We start from the raw sequence: 12,295 nt of genomic DNA on the forward strand, positions 1-12,295 counted from the left end.
AGAAAGAAAAGAAAACAATGCTTTGCTTAAAAAAAAAAAAAAGTAAAAGTTCAACTTAGCATGTAAGATCCACAAAATGGGAGCAATTTCGTTAAAAAAATAGATAATTGAATATTTATTATTTATTTAACCAAAAACCATTCTTTTATTGTGATAGGATTAATGGAATTAAAAAAAATGTTTCTTGGAGAATTGGTGATAAAAATGGTGGGCTTAAAAAAATAAAGATACGTGGCACAACGGAGACGAATGTGTTGTTCCTAGAATTGCATGAAAATAGTGTAGTTGGAGGGAATTGCTGTAAAGTCTACTAGAGTCTTACGTTTGAAGCTAACGTACAACATATCGACAACTATTGTAGATAACTAGATATGGATTGTTGCATATGGGCTCGCTTTGAGGGACCGGGTGCGGGTCAATTCAGGTAGAATCATGTTTTGGTAAAGAATTAGCTAGATCAGACGAAGTATTAAAATAAATAATTTTTGAGATAGTTTCAGATGTGGATTATATAATTTTTGATTGAGCTTAGATTGAAAATTGATCATACGGGTTAGATAATCGAGTATTAACCAGTTTTGTTAGGTATAGCTCGGCTTTAAAAGGATGTTTACAATTTTACATTGAGATGAAATTAAGAGTAATCAGTACGACAATAGGTCTTGTACACAACGAACTTTTATTACATAACAATTTTTGCCTGTTGTAAAGTAACATTGCATCGACACAATAAATAGACACGTTATGTGCATAGTAAATATAAGCAACAAATATTACTTCCTTCTATGAAATGAAATAAACAGAAGTTGTTTGAGTGACGGAATAAGTAAACATACCTTTGTTTGAGATTTGCAGGAATTGAAGGACTGCATTGTCTTTAATCTCCAAACTTTTCTTCCTGTAAGTGTGGGTCGGCTTACCTGTAACGGTGCAGAATGGGTGAGTCGGATCACAAAGAGCTTGTTTGCGAGTAGTTCATAAACATATTAGCTCGTTTGTACTAATATTATATTACGGATTATTAATTTCAAAAGGTAACATCGATGTTTTTGATCCATATACTTGTATTATGGCTATCAGATCACTATATATGTTCAGGTAAAAGGAAACATCCTTCTGAACTGGAAATTGAAATAAAAGGACGTCCGAAAGCAGTAAGCATTAACAAAACGACACTTATAATTAATGGAAATGGCTTGAGCTATTCAGTGTGTAGGTTACCCATTTCACGTGACAAAAAAAAAAAAAAAAAAAATATTATTAATAATAATATTATTACAAAAAATGAGTTTGTAGAATTGAACACAGCTACACAATATATATCAAGATGGCTAATTCATGAGTAAAATACCTAGTGTAATATGTTGTATAAGGTCCTGGTATAAGTATAATCTCCCTTTTAATGCTGTTCAGAGATAGAGCGAACAAGGTTGCAGCTCCATCATCCAGTGCATCTCTACATCATTTTCGTGGCAAATCCTTGGCATAAAATGGTTGGGTCTTGGATTTTTTGTTATTGCCTTCGGATCTGGAAAACTCTGCTATACCATATAGAATGAAGGATCATATGGAAAAGGTCATACTTCACAGGTCTAGAATGCCAGAGGAAATGTCGCTGGACCTTTTTTACTGCAAGCTGCATTTCAATATACCTTTCTTCTGGTATCGATACCAAAATGTCTTTCAGGTTTGGAATGTCTTTCTCTGCAACAATAACTGAGAACGCCTCCCAATTCAAGATCTCAAAAAAGGGAGGGACAAAATTATCAGATATTATTACAGGCACACATTCGTAGAAGATGGCTTCCACAACTCTCGGGCTATTGACCTCGTGGCCCTTGGGGCATATGCAATACTTGCTACTTTTCATGTGCTGCATATAGTTCATCCTTCTTGAAACACTAGTGGGCAATAGACCATATATTTTCATATCAGGGTCCTTGCCCTTCCAATGTTTTAGCAGGATTGGACGTAAATACCCATGGCTGTTTCCAGCATAAAAAGCCAGGATGTTTCTCTTAGAAGGCGGTTTTCCACCAATGTCTCTGAGAGGGTTTCTTGCATAACGAACAAAGGTTTCTGGCAATGACACATCCCTGCCTATCTTGAATCCTACAGTTACATCAGCATTGCAAAGGGCTTTGATGCTTTCCTCCATATGGTGCCTTGTTTCATATGGGGCCTAAAAGTACCCAGCATGAAAATATGCAAAACACCGATAGATCACTACAAAATGTCGATTCATGAAGTGCTAAAAACAATAAAATTGTCAAGCATGTGCAAAGAAAAACATTTCACAAACTGCTCATGCTTTTCCAACAATAATTCAACAGTATGACAGGGCATATTAGCAAACTTGTCAGATTTTATCACCTAGTCTCATCGGTGCACCTATCTTGGGTTCTCACTAAGTATTATGGGTTAACTTTTAGCAACAACAATCCTGCCTTCATGTAATTCTTGATCCAAATTGATTTTCTCAAGGACCAACCCAGCTACCAAAGTAAGAAAGATGGGTACAAAAGTTCTGGTCATATCCAAACATCACCACATCTTTAGCAGCAATTAATATCACTACATCTTTAACAGCAACTATGGTCACATTGATTTCAGAACCTACTCAAGTAAATGATGTACTCAGGTTTCTGCACTACCTTGGCTATTAGACGTATCCTAAAAAGAACTACTCCTTACTAAATAGAGCATGTAAAATTTTATTTCTCATTGCACCCATTAGTTGCTAAACCGAAGCCTCTTATGATCTTAAAATAGCAAACAAACAAACAGAACAAACATATTATGTTAGGGTTAGGTCTCCTCTTAGTTAAATTGGGTTAGCGCATCATTTACAGTGATATAGTATTACTTCTGATTCTAAGTTTTAATCAGTCATTTAGATGGAAAAAAAATGCCAACAAAGAGAAAAAAGGGAAATAAAATTAGTCGCTAGAATGATAAGGAACATACCCAGTCATGGCAAGCAACAATGAAGTGATCCGTTCCCCCAGTTCTATTCCAGAAAGGATACTTTGCTGCAATTGCTTCAGTATAACCTTTCATAAACTGCCTTAAATTAGTGCGATTGTGAGAGTTTGGCACATACAGTGCATACTCTAGCATTCTTGAGCTAAAAGGCATATAGAATAAGTGAGCTTTGTTTGGATTTTTAACAACGAAGTGTTTGTTTCCCTCCATAAGTTTCATGAACCACCCCTCCGAAGCATATAGTCCCTTAAGTGTTGGTTGATGGAAAATGGGCTTTTTTCCATCCTTATAGACATACACTTTCAATGTTTTCTCCATCAACTCATAGCTCCTGCAATGCATGGATTTGTTTTTTTGATGAGCAAGCATATACCTATCCGGATTACATAGGGAATAAACTATGCAAAAAAAATAAGGAGGCCGTAATACACAGGTATAAGTATTATTATTAGTATAATTTAATAGTATAACAAAGCATCATAAATTTATATTCGATGACAGCATCAATATTCAAGGAGCAGTATATTGATGTGTTAGTGTTATACATTTATAGTTATTTCCTCAAGTTTCAGATTGATTAAAACCTAGTATGACTGGCGTAATAATGTAATAGCCTATAGCTTTCCTCAAACTTCTGAATGTCAAGTGAACAGCTGATGCAAACAACACACGCGGAAAAAGTTCTTCTATCAAACCTTTCACTAGATATGAGAAGATTTATCACAATAACATGAACAATTTTAGCCCTTACCTCATAAACGTAGAAACATTTCTGAAAACAGGAGCATGAAGTGCCTTGTCAACATCAGACACAGCAGGATTGACAATCTTTGATTTTGCATCAAAAATTTCCTTGTCACAGTCATGGAGAGTCGACCATTGAGGTTTCTACTATATCATATATAAATATTAAGTTAAAAATCGATTCCTGGAGAACATCAAGAATTTGAAGAATAAATCCATTACTGTTGTAGACTTATAGTCTCAATAGGCTGGGGCTACCAAGAAAATGGGATAGTCAAAGGACATACCATTTTGCTAGAAGAGGCAAGGTGCCGAGCTAATATCTGATTCATCTTGACTATGGGTGTCACTGATAATGGAGGCATTCCAGGTCTCGCCTTCTTCCTCTGACGAACACTCATCACTTCTGAATCATTCTTTGGAACAGCAAGATCACTATCTGGGAGCTTCTTCACATTTTCAGGTTGTATATGATTTGCTTGGTTCCAACTCTCAACATTTTCATTTCCGTGAAAACTAGAACTCTCATTCAACTCCAAACCACTGTCAAATGAATTCCGATCTTCCAGTCCCACTATCAGCTCACTTTTTCCAGCATTATCCGCCTCCACCTTGGAGCTATTATCCACCATGACATCCAAAAACTTCAAAGGCTTGTCAGGTCCTAGAGATTCATCTTGGTCATTAGCCTCCGATGCAATATCTAACTCCTTTGACACATTGTCATCCAGCTCATCCTCACTAACATTATCATCATCATGACTCTTATCATCTTCTCTAACCGCTTCTATAAAGCTTGAAGGATTAATCTCACCCTCCTTTTCCGCTTTAACCAATGATTGGTTAGATGAAAAGCCGCTTTTGGCACTAAGAAAAACTTGATTATCCGGAAGTAGGAATCTAAGTGCATTCCCATAGGGCAGCATAAAGAATTGAAGCATCACATAGGCAATAGCAACAATACCCACTATAATTAAACTCCTCCTAGCTTCGATTTGACAAAGCTTTTGGAATTGAACAGAATACTCAATACCCATTAAAAATTCTAAAAATCAACACTAGCAACACCACCACCACCACCACCAAATCCTTAATCCCAAAAGGACGAGGCTCGGGCACGAACCAAGAATCTATCTCCTATGGTTGTCTATAGAGATCCTTTTCTTCCATTAGCTTCTATAATAGTTCTAAGTTCACCAATTAAGTTCAAGACTAGCTTAACATGTTTTCATATGGTGAACCAATTAACTTCCCCACAGAAGTATTAATTTTCAGAAATTGATTCATCAACAAACCTTAATAATCAGTTCCCAGTTCACTGCAAATATGCACAAAAATTTCTTATCATACATATGAACCAAAACCTAACATAATTAAATGAAAATACAAAGCTAATCATTAATTTTCCACTTCTGCCAAGAACTAATTCAGCTAAAAACTAAAAACCCCAGAAAATTTTCTGAAATTATGGGCATTCAGAATTTAAAGACCATAGCATAAAAATGGAAGCATATGAAGCCAAAAATCACAATCTTTAACAGAAATTAAAGCAAATTTGCTAGCTTGTTCTTCTAATATTGACAAATTATAACTTGCAATTTCAAAACTTTGCACTTTCAGATAGCAATTACATGATTGACGGCGTAAATTCTTCTAAGCAAAGCATAAATTAAGGAAAAAACTCACCTTTAGAAGGTTAAAATTAGCTTGAAAACCCCAGTTCCCAGAATTATGCAGTTATAAACTTAAATTTCAAAGGAGGGATGTGTTTTTGGGATGCAGAAAGTTTAACTTTTTTGGTTTGTTAATTCCCACTTGCAAGTTGCAAACTTTGGAATACTTTGATTACAAAATTAAAGGGAAAAATTGTGGAAAATAATACAATCTTTGGCCGGTTCTTTTTTAATAATACAACCTTTTGATTAATTCTTAATAATATAACCTTTGGGGGTGTCAATATTAAACAAGACATTATCTGTTGGTAACCTGTTTTTGTATTATTAAAAAAGAACGGGCCAAAGGTTGTATTATTTTCTGCAATTTTTCCAATTAAAAATCAGTATCACTAATCACTTTTTACTGGTCCAGTTTTTCTTTAAATTTTCAGGGTAAAAAAACAAAAATATTTTGTACTCCCTCTGTTTTTGATATGAGTACTTGCTTTATTTCTCCATGCGTGGAATTTTAGGAGAAATTGAAGAAAGTAATAAAATATGAAGGTAGTGGGGCGGGTAAGAGAATAAAAAATTGTAAAAAACTAAGTAGTTGAGAGAATTGAAGGAGAGAGAATATGAAATTAATAAAATACGAGTATTATTTATGGTGGATCCTCTAGGTGAGAGAAATTAATTGATATTGCAAAAACTTTCCAAATATGAAAGTGGAGCAAGTATTTAAAACGGCTGGAAATAAAAATGGAGTAAGTATATAAAAACGGAGGGAGTATTAGTATAAAATAAAATTAGTTATAATTACTCGTATCATATTTAATTGTATTGCTATTGTGAATAAATAATCCTTTAATAGATTGTTTTATGGGAGAAATTTTTTAAGTAAAAATAATTCCAGTTTATCAAAATTTAAGGTAAAGTGAATGGGGCCTAAATCTCTTATCAACCAAACCTAAAATATATACATACTTTTTTGTATGTCGCCCGCTATACCGTGCAGCAAGGGTTGATCAAGTTACTTGGTCAGGGGTTACTCGATTTGTCGGGTTAACTCAAGGTATTCGGTCAGGGGTTACTCGAGTTATTCCCGACCGGGTAACCCCTCGAGTAATCCATGATCGAACCCCTCGAGTAACTCCTGACCATGTAACCCCTGACTAAGTAACCTTTCAAGTAACCCCTAACTGAACCCTTAATAACCCCTAACCAAACTCCTTAAGTAACCCATGATCGAATTCCTTAAATAACCTCTAACTGAGTAACTCATGACCGAGTAAATCGAGTAATAATCCCTGACCAAGAAACCCCTCAAGTAACCCTTGACCTAGTGAACCCCTCGAGTAACCCCTATCCGAACCCCTCAAGTAACCTAACCGAGTAACTCGAGTAACCCCTAACTTAATAACTTGGGCAACTCTTAACAAAACAATTCGAGTAATCCTTGCCACAGGTAGAGCTGTCAATTCGGGTAAACGGGTCGGGTAAGAGTGGGTCGGGTCAACTCAGGTAGGGTCAATTCAGGAGAATTCCATAACCTATGCGGGTCGGGTTTGGGTTGGGTCATGCTAGAGTCGGGTCATACTTCTTACTGGGTTTGGGTCGGCTTTAGGTCGGGTGAACAATAGTTCGGGTATAATTCGGGTTTTCACGGGTTAGGGTAATTTTCGAGTTCGAGTCGGGTTCGGTTTAAGTCAATAATTTGTGGGTTAGAATCAGGTCGGGTCATTCTCAGGTTTGAGTCGAGTTTGGTTCAAGTCAATAATTTGCGTATTATAATCAGGTCGGGTCATTTTCAAGTCGGGTCATTCTCGGGTTCAAGTCGGGTTTGGTTCAAGTCAATAATTTACGGGTTATAATCAGGTTGGGTCATTTCCAAGTCGGGTTATTCTCGGATTCAAGTCGGGTTATGTCAAGTCAATAATTTGCAGGTTACAATCAGGTCGGAATGCAAGTCAGGTCATATTCGGGTTCAACTAACTATAAATAAATAATTATCATTTTTATCAAGCTAATTATTTTCTTTAACTATAATATATATGGCAATATACTAGGAAACTATAGTTTATAATTTAGTAAGATAATTATCTCCTTTGACCATACAACAAATATATACAATATTTAACTCTTAAATTGAGGATGATGCTCCTTTCTTTTGTTGGCATGGACACCCAGAGGGTATTAGGCACCATGGTAAATATTTCGGCAATTTTTATTTTCAGGCGAAAAAAAGTAAAAAAAATTCCTAAATTGAAGGCTAATATCCAAGCTTTTTGAGAAATTTAGAAGGTTTCGGGCCAAGTATAAAAAGAAATGAGATTTTATTCGATACATCTCGGGTTCATATAATGACGTTTGAAACCATAAATGACCATTATATGTTTTCATAAATGTTCGTGGTAGGCTTGAGTTAATGAAATAAGTACAAGTTCCAAACCGGTAAATTGGACGTTTAAATACAAATTGGATGGTTCCACCCACCCAATTGGACTACCGGAGGGTATAAAAGACCATGGTAAACATTTCGGCAATTTTTATTTTCGGGCGAAAAAAAGTTACAAAAATTAAAAAATTGAAGGCTAATATCCACGCGTTTTGAGAAATTTTTTATGTTTCGGGGCCCGATGTCAAAAAGATTTGAGATTTTAGGGGATACATCTCAGGGTTATATAATACTGTTTTAAACCATAAATGATTATTATATGTTGTCATAAATGTTCGTGGTAGGCTTGAGTTAATGAAATCGGTGTAAGTTGTAAACCGGTAAATTTGCCATTTAAATGCAAATTGGATGGTTTTACCCACCTAATTGGATTCCCGAATTGTCTTAAGGACCATGGTAAACATTTCGACAATTTTTATTTACAGGCGAAAACAGTTAAAAAAATTCCAAAATTTAAGGCTAATATCCACGTTTTTTGAGAAATTTTGGAGGTTTAGAGGCCTCGTGTTGAAAATACTTAAGATTTTAAGGGATACATCTCGGGGTCAAATAATGCCGTTCGGAACCATATATGATCATTATATGTTGTCATAAGTGTTTGTGGTAGACTTGAGTTAACAAAATCGGTGCAAGTTGTAAATCGGTAAATTGGTCGTTTCAAGGCAAATTGGATGGTTCAACCCATCCAATTTCACTCCCGGAGAGTATTAGGGAACATAGTAAACATTTTGAAAATTTTTAATTTCAAGCGGAAAAAGTCAAAACATTCCAAAATTGAAGACTAATATCCACGCATTTTGCGAAATTTTGAAGGTTTTAGGACTCGATGTCAAAAAGTCTTGGAATTCCAGAGAATACATCTTGGTGTCATATAATTCCGTTTGGAACCATATATGATTATTATATGTTGTCATAAATGTTCTTGGTAGACTTGAGTTAATGAAATCGGTGCAAGTTGCAAACCGGTAAATTAGTCGTTTAAAGGCAAATTGGATGGTTCCACCCACCAATTGGACTCTCGGAGGGTATTTGGGACCATGGTAAACATTTCGGAAATTTTTATATCCGGGCGAAAAAAGTCAAAAAATTCCAAAATTGAAGGCTTAATATCCACGCTTGTTTAGAAATTTTGGAGGTTTCAGGGCCCGGTATCGAAAATCCTTAAGATTTTAGGGGATACATCTTGGGGTCATATAATGTTGTTTGGAACCATATATGATCATTATATATTGTCATAAATGTTCGTGGTAGGCTTGAATTAATGAAATCAGTGCAAGTTGTAAATCGGTAAATTGGCCGTTTAAAGGCAAATTGGATGGTTCTACCCATCTAATTGGACTCCTGGAGGGTGTTAGGGACCATAGTAAATATTTTGGCAATTTTTATTTCCAAGCAAAAAAAGTCAAAAAAATCCAAAATTGAAGACTAATATCCACGCATTTTGCAAAATTTTGAAGGTTTCGAAATTCGGTGTCGAAAAGTCTTGAAATTTTAGGGAATATATCTTGGTATCATATAATACCGTTTGGAACCATATATGATCATTATATTTTCTCAAAAATATTCGTGGTAGACTTGAGTTAATGAAATTGGTGCAAGTTGTAAATCGGCAAATTTGTCGTTTAAAGGCAAATTGAATGGTTTCACCCATCTAATGGGACTCCCGGAGGGTATTAGGGACCATGGTAAATATTTCGTCAATTTTTATTTCCGGGCGAAAAAAGTAAAAAATTTCTAAAATTGAAGGCTAATATCCACGCTTTTTGAGAAATTTTGGAGGTTTTGGGGCCCGTTGTTGAAAATCCTCAAGATTTAAGAGGATACATCTCGGGATCATATAATTTCGTTTGGAACCATATATTATCATTATATGTTGTCATAAATGTTCGTGGTAGACTTGAATTAATGAAATCGGTGCAAATTGTAAATCGTTAGATTGGTCGTTTAAATGCAAATTGGATGGTTCCACCTATCCAATTGGACTTCGGGAGGGTATTATGGACCATGGTAAACATTTTCGGAAATTTTTATTTTCAGGCGATAAAAGTAAAAAAAAAAAAAAAAACAAAAAACAAAAATTAAAGACTAATCCATGTTTATCTTAAAAAAATTTAGATGGTTTCAGGGCCCGGTGTCGAAAATAAATAAGATTGTAGGGGATACTTCTCGGGGTCATATAATTCTGTTTGGAACCATAAATGATCATTATATGTTGTCATAAATGTTCGTGGTAGGCTTGAATTAATGAAATCGGTGCTAGTTGTAAACCGGTAAATTGGCCGTTTAAAGAAAAATTGGATTGTTCCACCCACCCAATTGGACTCTCGAAGGCTATTAGGGACTATGGTAAACATTTCTGCAATATTTATTTCCGGGGAAAAAAAATTCAAAAATTGAAGGCTAATATCCACGCTTTTTAAGAAAAATTGGAGGTTTTAGGGCCAGGTGTCGAAAAGGCTTGAGATTTTAGGAGATACATCTCGGGGTCATAATGCCGTTCGGAACCATATATGATCATTATATGTTGTCATGAGTGTTCGTGGTAGATTTGAGTTAACGAAATCGGTGCATGTTGTAAATCGGTAAATTGGCCGTTTAAAGGCAAATTGGATGGTTCAACCCATCCAATTGCACTCCCGGAGAGTATTAGGGAACATAGTAAACATTTTGGAAATTTTTAATTCCAAGCGGAAATTAAAAAGTCAAAACATTCCAAAATTGAAGACTAATATCCATGCATTTTGCGAAATTTTGAAGGTTTCAGGACTTGATGTCAAAAAGTCTTAAAATTCCAGAGAATACATCTTGTCCTGGTGTCATATAATGCCGTTTGGAACCATATATGATTATTATATGTTGTCATAAATGTTCTTGGTAAACTTGAGTTAATGAAATCGGTGCAATTTGTAAACCGGTAAATTGATCGTTTAAAGGCAAATTGGATGGTTTCACCCACCCAATTGGACTCTCGGAGGGTATTTGGGACCATGGTAAACATTTCGGCAATTTTTATATCCGGGCGAAAAAAAAAGTCAAAAAATTCCAAAATTGAAGGCTAATATCCACGTTTTTTAAGAAATTTTGGAGGTTTCAGGGCCCGGTATCGAAAATCCTTAAAATTTTAGGGGATACATCTCGGGGTCATATAATGTTGTTTGGAACCATATTTGAACATTATATGTTGTCATAAATGTTCATGGTAGGCTTGAATTAATGAAATCATTGCAAGTTGTAAACCGGTAAATTGGTCGTTTAAAGGAAAATTGGATTGTTCCACTCACCCAATTGCACTCTCGGAGGGTATTAGAGACCATGGTAAAAATTTCGACAATTTTTATTTTTGCGCAAAATAAAGTTAAAAAAAATTCCGAAATTGAAGGTTAATATCCACGCTTTTTGAGTAATTTTGGAGGTTTAGAGGCAAGGCGTCGAAAAGGCTTGAGATTTTAGGAGATACATCTCGGGGACATATAATGCCGTTTGGAACCATCTATGAATCAATATGATCATTATATGTTGTCATAAATGTTCGTGGTAGGCTTGAATTAATGAAATCGATGCAAGGTGTAAATCGGTAAATTGGCTGTTTAAAGGCGAATTGGATTGTTCCACCTAACCAATTGGACTCCCTGGGGGTATTAGGGACCACGTTAAAGATTTCTGTAATTTTTATTTCCGGGCAAAAAAAGTCAAAAAATTCCAAAATTTAAGGCTAATATCCACACTTTTTGAGAAATTTTGGGGGTTTCTGGCCCCGTGTCGAAAAGTCTTGAAATACTAGGGGATATATTTCGGGATCATATAATTCCGTTTGGAACCATATATGATCATTATATGTTGTCATAAATATTTGTGGAGGCTTTAGTTAATGAAATCGGCACAAGTTGTAAACTGGTAAATTGGCCATTTAAAGGTAAATTAGATGGTTCCACCCACCCAATTGGACTCCCGGAGGATATTAGAGACCATGGTAAAAATTTCGGCAATTTTTTTTATTTTCGGGCGAAATAAGTCAAAAAAATTAAAAAATTGAAGGCTATATAGCTTTTTGAGAATTTTTGGAGTCTTCGAGGCTCGGTGTCGAAAAGTATTGAAATTCTAGGGAATACATTTTGGGGTCATATAATGTTGTTTGGAATCTTATATGATCATTATTTGTTGCTATAAATGTTTGTGGTAGATTTGAATTAATGAAGTCGGTGTAAGTTGTAAACCGGTAAATTGGTCGTTTAAAGGAAAATTGGATGGTTCCACCCACCCAATTGGATTCCCGGAGGATATTTGGGACCATGGTAAACATTTCGGCAATTTTTATATCCGGGCGAAAAAGTCAAAAAATTCCAAAATTGAAGGTATCCACGCTTTTTGAGAAATTTCAAATGTTTCGAAGCCTGGTGTCGAAAAGCATTGAGATTTTAGGGGATACATCTCGGGGTCTTATAATGCCGTTTGGATC

General features: G+C 35.4%; 2 protein-coding genes across 2 annotated transcripts; one reads left to right on the forward strand and one right to left on the reverse strand.

The window, feature by feature from the left end:
- The first annotated feature begins 1,555 nt into the window (after nt 1–1,555).
- LOC110690968 lies at nt 1,556–1,796 on the forward strand. Its single transcript, XM_021867891.1, is given in 2 exon segments — nt 1,556–1,651; nt 1,653–1,796. Coding segments are annotated over 2 exon segments (240 nt in total).
- A 1,963-nt stretch (nt 1,797–3,759) lies between these two features.
- On the reverse strand, nt 3,760–5,557 carry LOC110690967. The gene is made up of 3 exons (XM_021867890.1): nt 5,416–5,557; nt 4,017–5,047; nt 3,760–3,876 (listed from the first exon to the last, which is right to left on the reverse strand). The coding sequence occupies exons 2-3, from the start codon at nt 4,764–4,766 to the stop codon at nt 3,874–3,876; spliced, it is 753 nt and encodes a 250-aa protein (XP_021723582.1). The 5' UTR covers nt 4,767–5,047; nt 5,416–5,557; the 3' UTR covers nt 3,760–3,873.
- Between the last annotated feature and the right edge of the window lie 6,738 nt (nt 5,558–12,295).

This window comes from Chenopodium quinoa, unplaced genomic scaffold (genome assembly GCF_001683475.1).
Source record: "Chenopodium quinoa cultivar QQ74 unplaced genomic scaffold, ASM168347v1, whole genome shotgun sequence".
Lineage (NCBI taxonomy): Eukaryota > Viridiplantae > Streptophyta > Magnoliopsida > Caryophyllales > Amaranthaceae > Chenopodium > Chenopodium quinoa.